At 35.4% G+C, this 17,448-nt stretch overlaps 1 protein-coding gene across 6 annotated transcripts in view; it reads left to right on the top strand.

The window, feature by feature from the left end:
• The window catches only part of shaker (Potassium voltage-gated channel protein Shaker), a 203,604-nt gene that overhangs the window by 142,460 nt on the left and 43,696 nt on the right, over window positions 1–17,448 (top strand). The window contains exon 2 of one of the 6 annotated variants that reach the window (XM_043433659.1): window positions 2,638–2,877. The exons of the other annotated variants lie outside the window; for them this stretch is intronic. Within the exon in view, the coding sequence (XP_043289594.1) occupies window positions 2,801–2,877 (77 nt within the window). The 5' untranslated portion in view covers window positions 2,638–2,800. The remainder of the gene's footprint in view (window positions 1–2,637; window positions 2,878–17,448) is intronic. 6 annotated transcript variants of the gene reach the window in all.

The following is a 17,448-nucleotide window of genomic DNA, read 5'->3' on the forward strand; positions in this document are numbered from 1 at the left end:
CCACACAGTACTGAAAAAACAGCTCAGTCTTGACTCGGAATTACTTAAGTGAGCTGCCATTTTTATTTGTAAACCTATAAAAAAAATAACTTCGAAGAATTTCTCATTTTTTTCCGTGCCTGGTACTCAATAAAAATTTGTACATCGCTCAAGTTTTCTAATACACCAGAAAAATTGTTATATGATTGCTACGAACTGTAGTTCTACGGTCAAGTCACGCTTATGGTCGATCGAAGTTCGTGGCATGCATGCTCACGTGCGAACCTCGCGGTTTTTCAGTGTATACTTTCTCATTTTATCGGAGATTTGCCAAACACAAAGAAGCTTTCATCAATTTCGTCCCCTGTATAAATTTTTCGATACGGATACTCATTATTACGTAGTTAAATTCCCCAAACCGTTTAATCTTAATACGCTCAAGAGCTTTATCAATATTTATTATTGCAGATTATTTATTTCAATAGAATTTCAATTGTTAAAATGCACAAAAATGTACGTCTCAAAAAAATAATGAAAATATTACAAATACAATCCAGTACCGATCGATTCAACAGTAAACATCGAGGCTTTACCGATTTCTCATTTCTTGTAAAAGTACATGACCTTAGCAGCCAATTGAAGCACGGTCTTGCAGAATAAATTCTATACATCGAGCGTGGAAAAACAAAGAAAAACGATAATTCGTGTAATTAGCTACGTAAAGTATCGTTAGGTTACCTTTTGCCGCGTTTCACCACGTCGGCACATATAGTACGACGTGATGACCCGGACATGCCTATAGCGATATCAGCGAGTGGGCATTTGCGCCGCATTCACTATAGCTCATCGTTGAGGAGGTTAGGAGCGTGTCGATCGAAGTTAGAGAGCGAGCTTACGTGGAAATTGTGGTGAAGCTACCGGACAATCGTTGGGGCTGACCGATCCGTACTATTTTTTGTATCGATTTAACAAATGGTATAAAACTCGACAATGAGTGTTCGCGATATCAAATCATCTGCATTTTCACTTCTTATCCACACATTCACGAAATACATGAAAATAAATGCTTATTACTCTGAAACCTAGTAATCGCGCGGAGCAACATTTTGCAGTGAGTCGTTCCTTTCTTTTAAAATAAGAATACTGGAATCTATTTTTTCGCGAATGTCAAATGCACTAACGAATCTATTGGGTATAAGAATAACACGCCCATTTCCATTTATAGCTTTTAGCGATTTGTTCAAATGCATTCTGAACGAATATTGAAATACATATTTCTATAAAATCCAATATACTTCAGAACTAAGCCGTAAATCTTCATGTCAGACGAACATTGGGAACACGAGTATATAAAAATCGTATGATACTAATTAAGTTTGTCTGTGGAACCGATTGACTTGCATTTGGAAAAATATTTTAATCACCTATTTGTAGAATCTTCATCTTTTCATGAGGTCATTTTTACGACCACCATTATGTCGTGTGATTAAAAGAAAAAAAAAAAAAATTCATACCGCTAGGATTCGTTTGCATTATGAATATTGAGAGAAATTCAGCACATTTCACATGATGCAGCAAATATCGGATTCGCGTATGCTTCTCGAACAGTATGAGTGCTAAATTATTTGGATTATTTCAAAGATGCTGCATTTCTTTGACACGACGTTTCGATTAATAGTTTCATCCTCATTGGTATATTATTTTCAAACTCAATGTCGAGCGATGGTGGCAAACCTTAATCAACATATATATTTCATTATGAAAAAGGATGTTTAAATAAATAATAAACTAACTTTATAGACACAATTAAATTTTTCATTTGCATACGTCTGATAAGATTCCAAATAACAAGCTTTGTCACGTTGAAAGAAAACTTTATCACACCTCAACGGAACTTTCGTTGAAACTATAAAAATTTGTTTATTGCTGGACGTATGCGACAAAATATTTGAAGGATTCTACAAGGTTTGAGTTTCAGTTTAACTGATTCCTAGGAAGACTTATTTTCTGTGGATTTTATCATATTCAAGAGTTATGAATTGCAACTTATTACCCATGGGAATTAAAGATTACAACGATTTATTCGTGGCTTACGTCGCGATATAAATATCTCAAAATTCAACGAATGGAAAATTCGGCTGATTTCTTCGGCTCTTGATTCGTCAGACTGTATAAAGCGATTGATCGTTGCTTTGATGCTCTTTTCCATTTTATACTCACATGTATATATTTGTCTCTCGGTATATCGCGAAATTGTAGTCTCGCTGCAATATTTCATCGGTGTTCCAGCGCGTTATTAATAAAACTGGATAGTTCTTGATATATTTGTGTGCATACGAGTTGAAAGAAGCGTGACTCACACTCGAGATCCTCTAGAAACCCACGGATTATAGGGGTCTGGCAAAACCTGGAAATTAATTCAAATAATATAGAAGAGCAACGTCGTGTGACTTCACAATCTCTCGATGAGAAAAACCTGCACAGTATTCTATTGCGCAATTGATACCTTCGGGATTCGCCAGCCATACGGAAATCAAATATATACGAGAACCAGTGAAATGAATTTGAACGTCGGATATTTAAACTATACTTCTTTCGGTTGCTCGAACAGTGATTACGGATCTTATGAAATAAAAATTTCGGGATATTCTAAACTAGGTATAATATAGAATGCTCAAACTGGAAAATTGGTCAAAGTCAAGAAAGAATTACGTGTCTTGTGATATCCACACCGAGAAACTGTCTTATCATCTTTGTTAGTGAAAACGAACATTAATTTCGCTCGGCGAAATATGACTCTTTTGTGAATTGGGATCGAGGTATGGCCGCAGTAGCGGGCATTTATGGATTTTCAGAGGATCGTCACAGCAGGATTCCCCAAGATCATCGCCATCATGCGTGAGTGTAAAAATGAAACACAGAAACAATCGATAAAATAACACTTCTCATTCGGAGAAAATCACTCCGAAAATAGTTGATTATTATTTTTTTTTCATTCGAAAGAATTGAGATTACTTTCGTATGCATGATGATTCCAAGAAGCATCTTTTGTACGGGAATATCTCGAGTTTACAGTCTAAAATCAATAAGCTTTTTTCGCATCCTACTATCAGAAAAATTTTCATCACATTTTTACGAATCTGCAAAGATGACAGTGAGATTTTAAAAAATGTGCAAAGATATTTTAAAATAACAGGACTTATATTCGTCACGTCATCCAAGTATATAAATGATGTTATAAAAATGATTATCGTGGTACACGGTTTCCGGTTAATTAGCAGCACTGCCGCGAGTCATCTCCTCGTGATCATTCGATAAAATTTCTTTACAATCATTTCTACCGGAAAAATCAATGAGGCTTGAAAACAGCGATGAGGGAAAAACACATTAAAGAAACATCGTCGAAACTCTACGGTGTCTGGAAGGCATACTCTGTGCGCTGGTGAAACAAGACCGAGGACAGGGACAGGAAAAAATAGAAAGAGAAAAGTATGCTTTGCTCTGTATGCTGTCGTAAAAATAAATGGTAAAATTATTCACGTAAATAGGGAAAAAAACTTCACGATAGAATGACTCCGAGATATCATCTTTATTTAAATTTCTGTTTTATATGTAATTACCTCATGCAATTTTTATGGAATATGGTGACTGACTAATAAAAATCAACAATTATTATTCATCTCGACGGAAACACTCACAAAACCCTCTTTCGTATACCTCTTACACTGGGATTCTTCCTTTTCCTATTTTTCAGTACTCTTATCATCTAATCCACTGGTTTTGTGGATTGTGGATTTGAACAAAACTCTCCCATATGAGTATGAAAAGTTTCCAATTCCTCGATTCGCACCACGCGCTCTACTCAAAAATGAAAAGCAGACCAACATTTTTCCATCTATGTATTATCACAGGGTGCCCTGTGAAGAGTTCTTTGAATGTGTTCCATGAAGAAATTGTACCACAAAGACCAAAGTACCGCCGTTTTTCCACAAAGTTGTAGATACGAAGAACATACGATCATTCCTATCGTGAGCTATAACGTGGGAAACTGGAGATTAGGTTCAATCTTGAATGTGGAGAATGATATTGTGGAGGAGTTTTGAATGCCAATATAACGAGGTATATTGAATGAAGGTTTAATTGATTTCCGATATTGGTTCGACTCTGAGGCGTACTTATATCTGCCTGCATGTTCTATCGACTACTTTATTCGCACATGGCGTATAGACCGTTCGTGTCTTCTCAGGCTGGGTCATAGATCGAACATTCATAACTGACAAAACACCAAACAATAACGAAGTGCGGTCTTCGATGACTGATTAACTTATATACCGGACTGAAATGCATCTTATTACAATGAACTCCACAGTATGTGATGATTTTGTGAGTACCACACAGGACGCAAAGAAATCAGAGGTGAAAAATACCCCGAATTTATGTTAGAATATAATCATTCAATGAACTATCTTCGCAACGATAATATTTTATTTATACGGTATATTGATTGGGTTATAGACCCGAGACTGCAATGATAAGATAAAAAAATATAACTGAATTCACGAATCGAAATCAATTCGTTTCAAGCGAAATCTTATGGTACAAATTACTGATTTTTATCAGTCATGCAAATACTATGAACATTCTGAATGTACATAAGATGCATGTATATAGTGTAATTTCATGGATAGGATAATGTAGTAGTGGAAATTTGGTAGATTCGGGGCATAAGTGGAACTTGAAACTGGTCCACGATAATAAAGGGCTTGACGGCGATCACACTCTGCTCATGCGGCGAACTATGCGCTAATTTTATGTCAATCTCAACTCCTAGCTTTCTGTCGAATGTCAGTAACGTTCTACCTTATAAATGAATTTGCAAAATATTCTCTTGAGTAAATTAATCAATTAGTGGCATGCCGCAATGGCATTGTTTTATGTAACAGCCAATAAAGTATGACGCGACTAATTGAAAGCAACGTCAATTTGCACACTGTATGCAGTATTACTGATATATGGCTGCTTTGTTGCTCGCCAATTTATCAGCCTCGCCACATAAGCTAATTGAAAAACTTCCAAGAATACATTTCCGTTATTGCAACACGAGATATGAAAACGAAAATAGTTTCTAGCGTCTTCAAAAAGCGAGCTTGATCGATAAATTAATGACTTCTAATTGAAATTCCAATTACGTTTACTACGCTGCTCGATAAGTATCCATTGACATTTGTCCGGTACATTTGTCATTCAAGTATTAGCGAAACGTTGATCGTTGCTCATAATTACTGAATATTCATCTGTTCATTTGAACAACGTTACCCAGCGATTATATCTCTCAAAGCATTACTTGCCCACAAAGTAATTTTATTTTCCGATTAATTGATCGAGTGCATCATCGCAAGACTCTGGTCAAGCTGGAAATTGTTGAACTGTTCAACATCTCCACAGTCGATCTTGAGTAACCACTTTTCAGAACGAATTTCCGATGATTTTTTTAATCGATATGAAAAATCAGGAACAAGATATATTAAAACGTCGAATCATTCAAATATCCGGGATTTCACAAAATCGATCCTACTTATCCCTAATAAAAGAAAATATCGGGTGCCATGGCGAGGAAAACGAACTGGATGACATTTTGGCCCGACCACGAGGGGGAGGATGAAGATTCATACAACGATTCTTGGCAACGTGTCCTAGTAACTTTGGATATTGCCTGGCAAACACCACACCGATGTGTCTTTCACGAAGCTCAAGTAGAGATTATAAATCACACTCCGGATAAGTCGTTAATGCGTCTAGAGGAGAGATTTAGGCGAGACCAAAACGATTTAAAACGAGGACTTTAAGATCTCGACCACCATTTTCATCGTTACATTTTGTTTTTCTGTTGCCCAAATGTATACGCATAGGTTGTAATACGCTAACTTGTTCCAACGAGGTCCTGAAATAATGATAATAGAGGATGGTTTTCAACTGAGCAAAAATGATTTACCTTGGAACGTTGCTTCACGTTGGGAAAATCGTAGAAAGTGCGAGACGATACGAATGGTGTATTCCGCAATTTCAAATACTAAATTCTCATGCATAAATATCAAAATATATTATGATGTGATAACCTTAGGTAGGAAAATGAATAGAAGTCTTTTCCTGCATCGAAGAATCGTCTCAATGAAATTTACCTCTCACCAACTCATGCAATATTATTTTTTTTTAGGTATATTTATTGGCTCATTAGACTTCATAATCCAGTGAATTCGTATTTTTTTTGTCCTGTTTTCTATCATCAGAGCCTATCTAAGTACATGGTGTACATGGAAGATGCGTAACAAATTCGGAATTTAAGTTCATAACTTAGAGCACAGGAACCTAAAGTATTGATTTTACAGAACCGATAAAGTGGTTTAATCAAGCGAGATGCTGGAGGAGGCTTAAATGACGTTGAAAGTACTATGCAGTAGTATTGGTCTTTGGAAAATTTGGCACAATGCAAGTACATACCAATGACCTTAATGAACATCCAAGCATTCAAGTTTTCCTGGTTAAGAGGTCACGAATATATTAACGACGAAAGTGAATTCCAATTAACAGCACGTATTCTAAGCTGATTTACTTACTGAAAAATTAGTATAAGCTTACACGAAGGGTTCATTAAAACGCATCCTAGAACGAATGGGGAAAAAAAAGCACGAAGCGAATATTCCACCAAAACGTGCAAGCAGCCAACTGTGAAATACACGATCGAAAACACACAGCTTGAGGACAAAATCGAACCTGAATTATGCGTCATTGAATTGTGCCATGGGTTTCACAAATCATAAAATATTTTCACTTGAATGAGAACACGCATGTATGCACGCACACATATAGAAGGTATTACCACGAACGAGGTCAAAGTGAGGACTAACCTTATAGGGACCCTTTAAAAGTTCAGTTGCTGCCATGAAAATGAAGAGTATTTCGCGTTCTCTTCATCCCTATCTACAGCTACACTAAATCCCTATCGTACTAGCTACATCGAAAGCTACATACGCAACACCATTTTCGACGATGAAATAAGAATTTTTGGTACAACCTAAGTTTGCCTATTTATGCGTATATGATTCCTATTTAAGAACACAACTTTTATGGAATTCCGATCAATTCTGTAAGAATCAACTTTTTTTCGTTCATCATTAGATCTTTTCAAAATCATGCTTGGAAATTGGTGATCACGAAAAAACTTGCTACTGAAATAAGACCTTATCGTTTGAAATAGTCCACGGGTTATACAGAAAAACAACTTTCTACGAAAAACATGTCCATCGTTCACAGACTTGGAGATTTTTATATGAATTATCCTCTTACGATCGATCAACAATCTATCGTTCCATTCATCATTAAGATCTTCCTTTTACGAGCCCAAATATTCGACAAATAACTTATTTTAAATTACAGTCAAGTAAAAGTCCATGCGAATAGATTGACAAAATGTCAGGTCAGGTTATCGAACGTTTAATAAAGAATTAAAACTTCAAAAATCATAAAATTTATACGGGAACTTATGAAGATTCCATCATCACCACTTTTCTATTCAATAATTCATATACTAAATAATTCTGAATTCCTGATACAAACTGTCTTACAGATAGAAAAAAATGCAAGGAATCCATAGCGACGATAAAAATAAAGGGTTACCGAATGTTTAAAAGAGATATTAACGATAGAAGTTGGAAAAATGGCAGAAGCAAAAGCTTTTCCCGTATAACAGCGACTTCTAAAAGAGGTTAGGAATCAGTCCAAATTTCGAGTGCCCCAATTTGCGCCACCAAAAAATACGTTCATGCGAAAAGAATACCTTAATCGTCGATCTCTTTGCTACTAAATTATTCTCATGCCTTATTCTTTATTTCAGTATTATTTTTCAGCCATACTTTTGATTGTTTATTGTCTTACGATAACAAAACATATTTTTTAATTATTTTTGATTGTTCGTGCTTTATCCTTCCATGCAAGTTTTCACGAGTCCATTTGAATAATTCAACTCAACTTTCCCCTTCAATTGCTCTCGATATATGAATAACAAGGTATATGGACTTCCATATATAAAAAAAAAATTGGATCTTCGAATCTCATTCTGTGATTCTTTGAATAAAAATTTTAATGACTTGAAAAAAATATTGAAACATCCAGCCGAAATAATCTTCATAATTATTGCAAAACACAGCTCCACTTCCACTTGTTATCGGGAATCCAATCGGAGCACGACTCATCGCAGCATCAATATGGAGCTGCAAATTATTTCAAGAGCCCATCTCGAATCGTTGCTAGCTTATTATCTGCAGTAGACATATATATATATAGAATAGCAGATTGTGCCGTGGACAGGATGTCCTCTTTGTCGCACAAGCTGCAATGATATTAGTACGATAACATTTCCAATAAATAATAACGCCGCAATGCAGTACATGTTGCTAGGGGTTGCACATGCGAACCCTTTCTCTCTCTCTTTCGCTTTCACTCTCTTGCTCTGTAGAGATACGAAATCCACAAATATGCCCACATATATGTATATAAAGAACGATAGACAGCAAATGAGCATCGTCCAGATGGTTCACCATGTTGTCTGTAAAGGAATTACGCCATTTCATTTGTTGGAAGCAAAATCGAAGAGAATAGAACATCGCAGTCTAGCTGATTATTGTGACGTCTGCTCTACATTATTTTCACGCCATGTACAGTACTCTAATAAGTTTCGATGCTCCTACAATTACTTAACTATTTGTATTCATTGTTTAAGCAATAGGTGCGTAATTATTCCGGATGCAGCATTTATCCGCACAACTCTCATGCTCCCGGTTTTTTGAAGAAATTATATCTAATATCTACGGATTGCTAATAATCATGAAAAAAATATCAATTCCCATGTATTGGAAAACGATGATCAATGAATTTCATTCACACGAATTAAACTGTTTGCATTATTCCTACAAATTACAATTGTGTATTAAAGTATTTTTAGACTTCTGAACAGTATGGAGAGCGTCTCGTGAACGAAATTACCGAGCGCTATTGAAAGTCGGATCACAATCCAAGCAAATATGCAGATACCATTTTTAAATTTTCAAATAAGATCGATTTTTCGGTTGTCAAGAGTTTTTATTTAGTCACATCTATTCCATCAATTTCAAATTGTGAGTAATATCATGTGGAATATGATATATTCGCTTATTTGATGATTTACTTCAATTAATTTTCTCTTATAACTAAAACGTGACTAGCGAGTAATTCAGGAATAAATAGGACATTAGAATTGGGTGGATGAGACTTCCATGAACATGGAAACGAGAAGTATATTATCTCTTCATAAAAAAATTCATTATAGCTATAGGCCCCTACTTTTTCATTTAATTTATTTCTTTTTTCACGAAATTTTTGTAATTTTTTCGCTTTTCGATTTTTCTAATATTTTTGCGATCGCTTAATACAAAAAAAAATAATTATTTTTTTTTCATGACTTCCTGACGTGGAAAAATAGTAGTTCTGGCTAAGAATTTAGGAACAAGCAAATCCAACGGCCACGGTCCTCTCGGGTTGAGAAAGTATGAGGAAACTCACATTAGAGATTTTAAACGCAAACGAACTCGGATGAGGCCTGTTCTTCTAGGGTGCAAGAAAGAAAATTATTGTTGACAATTTCTTGCATTCTGAGCGTTTATTACATACGATTTAGGTATCAGAATTTCGAAACAAGACTGCCTGTCGGAGCTCTTTTAGACAAAGAAATAATGATAATAATAAGTCTGGATTTTGACCAGTTCTCCGATTCTTCAATTTAATCTTGTACCCGGGATTTCCTGTCTAAATTCGCTTATTGGTGCTTCGATTTTGTGGACGAGCCACGATTGGTTGGTTTAATCAGAGTTCTCATTGCCACAAAGAATCAAAATATTTCTAACAAAGAGCAAGAAATAATGGATTCAGAAATTCAAAAATTATCAGAGAAAGATCCAATTGAAGAGTGTCTTCCAAACAAGGATCAATTTGTTTCTTCCTTTTTCGTTGTCCCTCAAAAGAATGGGTCCTATCGATTAATTTTAAACCTGAAAAAATTGAATAAATACACAGATCCTCCACATTTTAAATTGGAAAATATAAAAGTTACCCTGAGTTTGATCTCTAAAGAACATTTCATGGGTTAATGATAAACTTTTCTAATTTTTCTGTTGGCCTTTTGGATTTTCAGTTAGTCCATATATTTTTACAAAAATTGCCAAATCCATAACAAATATATTAAGAACGTGAGGTATATTCACATTGGTTTATTTGGACGATTTTCTGTTCACCAGTGAGACAAAAAGTACTTGTGAACGAAACATGGAAGAAGCCGGTTCAATTATTGGAGAGTCTTGGTTTCATCATAAATTTTGAAAAAAGTCGCTTAATCGCAAATCAAAGTTGTAAATTTTTAGAGTTTATCATAGACTCTGTAAAATTTACGTTAAATCTCTGAGATAAAAAGAAAAATCAGATAGTGAACTTATGTAGTCATCTCAAAATAGGCAATAATTACAAACTTGCGAGTTTGCGAAATTTCTTGGAACTTTATCAACGGCATGTCCAGCAATAGCGTATGGTCCAATTCATACAAAAAAATTAGAACGAGAAAAATGTTTCGTCCTAAAATTGAATGGAGGAGATTATGAAGGAAGATTTCTCATAAAGGATAAATTGCGAGACGACCTTAATTGGTGGAAAAATAATGGGCTGGTTGGATCAAATCCTATCAGAATTCAAAATTTTGTACGCGAAATTTTTTTTGACTCATTGTTAACGGGCTGGAGTTCATTTTATGATGGGCAATTACTTTAATTGGGCATTACCACAGCTATTACTTACATAAACAAGGCTGGTGGAATTCAATATCTATTCCTCGGTGAACTTTCACAGAAAATATGGAAGTGGTATGATGACAGGAAAATTTGGATAAAAGCTTCTTATATTCGATCAGCTGATAATGTGGAGGCAGACGCAGCTTCTCGATACACGAATATTGATACATTAAACACAAAATGTCTCAGATATTATTCACGATTACCTGATCCAGAAGCAGAAGCTGTGGACGCCTACACAAGATCGTGGTACAAAGAAAAATTCTATAGATTCCCTCCTTTTTTTGTAATGCTAAAGATTCTTCGAAAGATCATAAATGATAAAACAGGAGGAGTATCCATTTTGGCCCACACGACCGTGGTATCCTCTTTATGCATCACTTCTCAGTAAACCACCCATCATATTTAATCCTAACCAGTTTTTTTTTTTTAATTTCTCCTTTCAGACAATCCCACCTATTGTCATCCCACCTTTCTCTTGTAGCAGACAAATTATCCGCTCTGCTTTCTTGAGAAGAGGAATACATGAGGAGTCAGTGGGAACTATAATAAATTCGACCCTTAAGGAAGTTGAGGCCGTACAGTCATTTTTTTATCCAAAAGTTATAACCTGTACCTTATAGAAGTTAGGCCAGTTTACAGTTTGGCAATGTTGCGTACACTTTAAAGAAGAGTTGAGAAAAAAGACGAAAAACCGGTGAAAACTCAGTGAAAAACACGGACGGTGACGATCCTAGCGTCAAAAACTGCAAGAGAAACAGATTATTATTATTATAATCTCAGCAAATCTCCTAATAAATCTGAAAAAATTGACAGTATTCAGCAAGTCTTGTTCATGTTGCCCAACAAATTTCGTATTTTTAGCAGAGATATCACTGAATGTATCTTGACTTCCATAAGGTTACATGTTATTTGGCCCAAATTGTTATTGATTTTTCTCAGCAACGACGCTCCTAAACTGTCTAAAAATTTAACTGATTTTTTTTACACTTCACTTTATAAGATGCAATCGGTTTAAAAGCGATGACATCATTTTCATCCTAATGCCTCAACTTCCTTAAACCATACGAAAGTGCGTTGAAATCATGGTGGAATTACATCCATATATGAACAAGCTGGATATGTTAAATACTAAATCATCAGATATTATTAGTTTTCTAAATAAGAAATTTCAAAGTGAGGTGGGTCATCACACAGTAAACACCTTTCGTTCTGCTATTTCTCTCATTTCGAGTTAGGATATATACAAAGGGTGTTTTTAGAGAAAAACCGAGTAAACCCAGATATTCTACAACCTGGGATATTACTCGAGTGTTAAACCATCTTAAGAAAATTGGTGCACTCAGTCAGTTAAAACTGAAAAAACTAGCACAGAAAGTATCATGTCTTATGGCTTTGGCCACAGCCCAAAGGTTACAAACTCTATCAAAAATCGATATAGATAACGATATGGAATTGATATAGAAACAGGGAACGAAGAAAGGAGCGCTCAATGCGGAATATTGATAAGGTTCAAAGTTTCTTACTTGGAGGGTAAAGAGTCAGATTTCGAGAACTGGCTATTGAGGATTTACCATCATTATAAGGCACTAATTTCAGACTCACCCTACTGACTATCAAATTAAATGAATAATTTTTCCGGAATTGAGCTGTAGGGAATCATGAAGCAGTCCTCAGTACTTTTTCTTTTCTAATTGATAATTGGACACACCGCAGTGGACAAAACTTCGCCGAAAGAATAAAATCAGAACTTTCACCGCAGAAATGACTCAGTATTGATTAACAAACAATATACCTGAACTTTTGAGGTCATCGATTTTGCTGGAAGGAAAGTTCATTTCGCTATATAATTGATTGCCTTTTATTCTCAGCAACAGCTAATGAGATACAGCGCGACGTAATGTTAACAATTAAATGGAAGTGAAACTTTCTTCTCATTGATAATAATTGGTTATACAAATGAAAGTGATTTTCAAACAGCAAATTAAGAATCCCTAGGGAGATCATCGTATATATTTTCAATCGAAATAACCAAACTGTTAAAACGATAAAATTTTGTAGCTGGAAAATTTCGATTGCATTCTTTTTGCAACAAATCTTCCGAACTCTTTAATTATTTGCGAATATTTAATGATAATGAGACAGGGCAAAGGAACACATTCATCGAAAATTATCCGCACGATTATTTGAGGAATTCAGACTGTATCAAAGGATGGAACAAATTTTTAATTTTCTCACGATTGTTAGGGAGAAGGGCCTCGGATTCATGAGGGTTCCGATATTTTTAAAAGTCCAACGATTCGTTCAAACTCAGATTGATAGCTTTATTTATCCACTTCCATTTCTGGAATCAAGTAGTATCATTTCATACGTGCATAGTCTTCAAAATGTATAATATACAACTGAATCCTGATCCGTCCGTGACTTAGCATGATGTTTTTATCGCTTATTGCACGCCATTTTTTGGTGAAAGTACATTTTCGACAAGAGTGAAACAATATTAAGGGTGTAATTCCACTGTTGGAAATGTTTCTTCGGTAGCGGTGATTTTCGAGATATTCGATCTCTGTAACAAAAAAAAAACATCTCTGATTCATTAACGAGATCCTTCCACAGATGGGGCTAGAAATACCATAGGTTTAAACTCCCTCAGAGTGTATAAGAGAAACCATTAAACGATCGAATCGTGAGTTATTGGTCTTCGAAGGAGTCGAATCAAGTCGATTGGAAGCGAGAAGAAAGAGAGAGAGAATGTGTTGTGCTTGTCTCTGAATTTAGCGTGGAACGAAGCCGATTTCAACCAAGTTAGACTCAGAAGTCTTGCTTTTTCACTTAACAAGAAAGAAAAAAGATTCACCCGATCAATAACTCAGTGTTCCTTTTTAAAAAACGCCATTTCCGTACGGATAATCTCTATTTTCTCTGTCATTCGATCCAATTGGTATTGAATTTTCTCATCATACAAAACGCAACCAATTAATCGGCAAACTAGGAATAAAAATGAGCGCAAAAACCACCTTAAGATTTATGAAATTCGCAGATATTTGATTTCAACTAATTAGCGCGGATTTGCTCGTCAATACACATTCCAATTATTTGTTTTCATTAAGTTCATGCCCTTAACTCGAATCATTCTTCATGAAGACCTTCTGAACATGGGTGTTTTTTTATAAATGTCCATTTCAATACTAAAGTTACTAACAAATGTTAGCAGAATTCTTAAAACGTTAAATTTTTCTAAAATTCTTTATAGCATAATAGACAATGCTATTATGTTGTTTAGCGTCGTAAGAATAAGCTCTAATTGAATCATTATGACAGAGCTTCTAACAAGGTGACCGTAACACAAATTTTATTTTAAAAAATTTAAAAACGTGATTTACATTGGACATTTGGGACATGTAGAATATCTACTTTTAACACACAATACAGTCTGGAGTGTGAACGCTCGATCACCCGGACATGGTCGTAAATTTTTGTGCACGTGCCGACATTTGAATTCAACTTCTATGTCGAGTTTTTTGCTCGTTTTCCAGCGTCCCCTACAATATTTCGAATGGAAAGTGGTTGAACGTTAAAAATATCAACCATTTCCATAACTTCAAGGTTCGTCCATTAATAATATGGTTACAAATTGTCGGAGGAACTGCAGACCTCGCGCAATTCGGTATTCAAATCACACACACACACACACACGACCCGAAGCACTGGAAAATCTTAATTACATAAATTATTGGACGAAAAAGAAACATTTTTCTTGCGTCAAGAAAAAATATTTATTATTGAATTACTCGCAGTTGCTTTACTTGTTTACGTGAATCTGAATTGTTGATTAACAATACGGACATAATATGAATCACCTAAAAAGATTTGCACTCAATTTATTTTATTCTAGTGGAATTGATTTTATTATATTTTGACAATGATTCAAGATAAACCTCCCCCTTTCACAGGATTCATATCTTATTTATTTACAATTACGTGTACAGTTGAGTGATGTAAAAAAAAAATTAACATTTTTCAACGACGGATAAAATGGGTTGTAAGTTTCAATTCTCCTAATATTCGGGTTTTTCGAAACTGTTTACTATTGACGTTAAAAATTGGAACACTTCCATTAAAAACTCGGCTAACAAACATCGATCTATAGTTTTCAAAATTTCTTTCATTTTAGAACCCGAAAAAGTTCATGCAGCTGCGTAGAGAAATAATCTTCTTCGATGATTAAGATTACGACTGATTATACGAAGCATTGACAATTTTTCATATTTCGATTTTCATCCAAAATTAGAGGTTATATATCGAATGACTCTCATGAACTCTGGATCTTTTTCGACCATTTCGTATTTTCAGGAAGTGAAGTTGTCACTGAGGTCTGAATTTTTGTAACCTTAGCGTGAATAAACCCAATATCTTCCACATCACCCTATAAATGTTCTTTGGACAAATATACAGTAATATTTTTTAAATATCAATTCGAGATTTAAAATCAGGTTGAATTCGTATTGTAAACAATAGTCGACTAGGTTTATCTAGATAGCATTATCTATTTTTTATAAAATTGTAAATGATCGAGCACAGTCACGATAATTAATAGAATAAACATAGTCAAGTTCAAGTAATGTAGCAGCAGTAGCAGGAAGAAATTCACAGTTTGTCGATGTATATATGGTTAAATTCATTAGAGTATTGCACGAAAATTTGAGTGAACGTATCAAACCTGTACACGCAAATTAATACCGGTCACTATTGGGAGTAACGGTTGAATTTATTGTCGCAAATAAAGGTGCACGAAGCACGAGACCGCTAAAATAAAAGGGAAAAGGCAGTAAGGGCAGCCATAGCATGTCTAATGGACGGGTGCAGGTCGCGATGCAGAAAATAGTAGTGGGGTGTACTCTGTCAAACCGAGAGCGTTGTTTGGTGCAGTGACGTCGATAACCGTAGTGAGCATTCTGCTGCAGCGCCATCTCCAACGAGTGCTACTGAAACACAGTAGTCCTCGAACCAAGTACCGCCCTGAAGGCTTGCGATCACGACCGTAGGTAACGCGTCCCGAGCTTTTTCGCAGTTGCCTGCATGAAAATTTTGCTCGGTCGGAAAATTGCCCGAAACATGTGGTTTCATATTTCATGGATAGAGTTCGCCGTTATTCCTCAACTATTTCTATTTTTACTGTCTTGGCGGTGCTGCTTCTATTCCAATTGCTAAGTAACAATCCCACTGATGTGAATTAAACAAATAAAAAGGGATCATTGAAGTGCTGGGTTTCAATCGGCACATTATATTTCACCATTTGCCAAGCTCGTTCCAAAAAAATTAGTTGGAAAACTTCAACGCAGATAAGTCCATGTGTCATTCTGTTGTTACAAATAATAAAAGTTACATAGTACAGAAGCAATATACAGAAAGCTAATTTTTATGACGGTATATTTAATTTTCCCCAAACATATATTATAAACAAATATGAGTATCCAGTGAACAAAATTTTCTCATTGTCATATAGGACCAACAGTATATTTAGACTGCGAGCTCAGCCTAAACATTAAAACAAAATTCCAGTGAAAGTTGGACACTGAACAGAGGCAGACGGCGGATAGATCGCTATACCTTTACGAAAAATATTTTAACAAGTAAAAACTGACACACCCACGGCTAAGTGGAAAATCTCAAAGTGACAAGTATGTTTTCAAAAGATTTTGGGATGCTTTTTCCTCGTTATACTTACTGAAGAATATGTATGTCTGTTAAAACAAGATCCGAACTATAATCAAAGAGTGTTTGGCAGCTCGGACTTCCTACGTTTATTTGAACAATTCTATCCTCAAAGCGTTATTGTTGTAGTGGGCAAGTGTATGTTGAAGAGCAAAAAAGAAAAAGCTGAACGGAGACCAAGAGTATGTAATAAATGAATCAAGTAAATAGACAAGAATATAAGGGGCGAACGTTCATGGAGGCAAGTTCTATTAATAAAAGAATGGTAAAAACCTTTTTTACTTGGGTCGTTGATCGATGGATCAATTTATTATTCGTAATGGTAACATGTGTGAGGCTTTCTCGAAAGAAAAACGTCGAATTAGCGAGTATTCCTCTTCGTATTTCGACAAAAACCAGTCGATACATACTCAAAGCAGTACGTCTTCCTCATGCAAAAATACGAGCTTTCGACATAACTTTGATACATTAATGTAAACGTTTGTTATTCCAACATTCAAATTGTCACAGCATCCTATCGTCAACTGATATTCGTGTATCTTCCCTCCCTTATTTCTTCTGTGAGTGTTTCTTCCTCTCTCACACACTCCCATCGGCCGCGTTTTTCTTCTCGTTTCCGTTTGACGTCACTACCCTCTCTGTAATCGTTAGATGCTGCGAGGTAACAAAGATGGGAACGCGACAGAGGGAGCTAACAGGTAAAATCCGCGAGAAGAAGTAGCTGTGGCAAAAAGTCCGGTGGCATGCAGTGCCCGAAATGTTTAAATAACATGACAAAACATTTATAAATCTGAAGTGCTGCGTGCAGCATAATTGAGCCCTCATTGATATAATGATTTTGCAGTTTTTACATAATTTCTATTTTTTTCATTAAACTCGTGCGCAA

The sequence above is a fragment of the Venturia canescens genome, chromosome 1 (genome assembly GCF_019457755.1).
Source record: "Venturia canescens isolate UGA chromosome 1, ASM1945775v1, whole genome shotgun sequence".
Lineage (NCBI taxonomy): Eukaryota > Metazoa > Arthropoda > Insecta > Hymenoptera > Ichneumonidae > Venturia > Venturia canescens.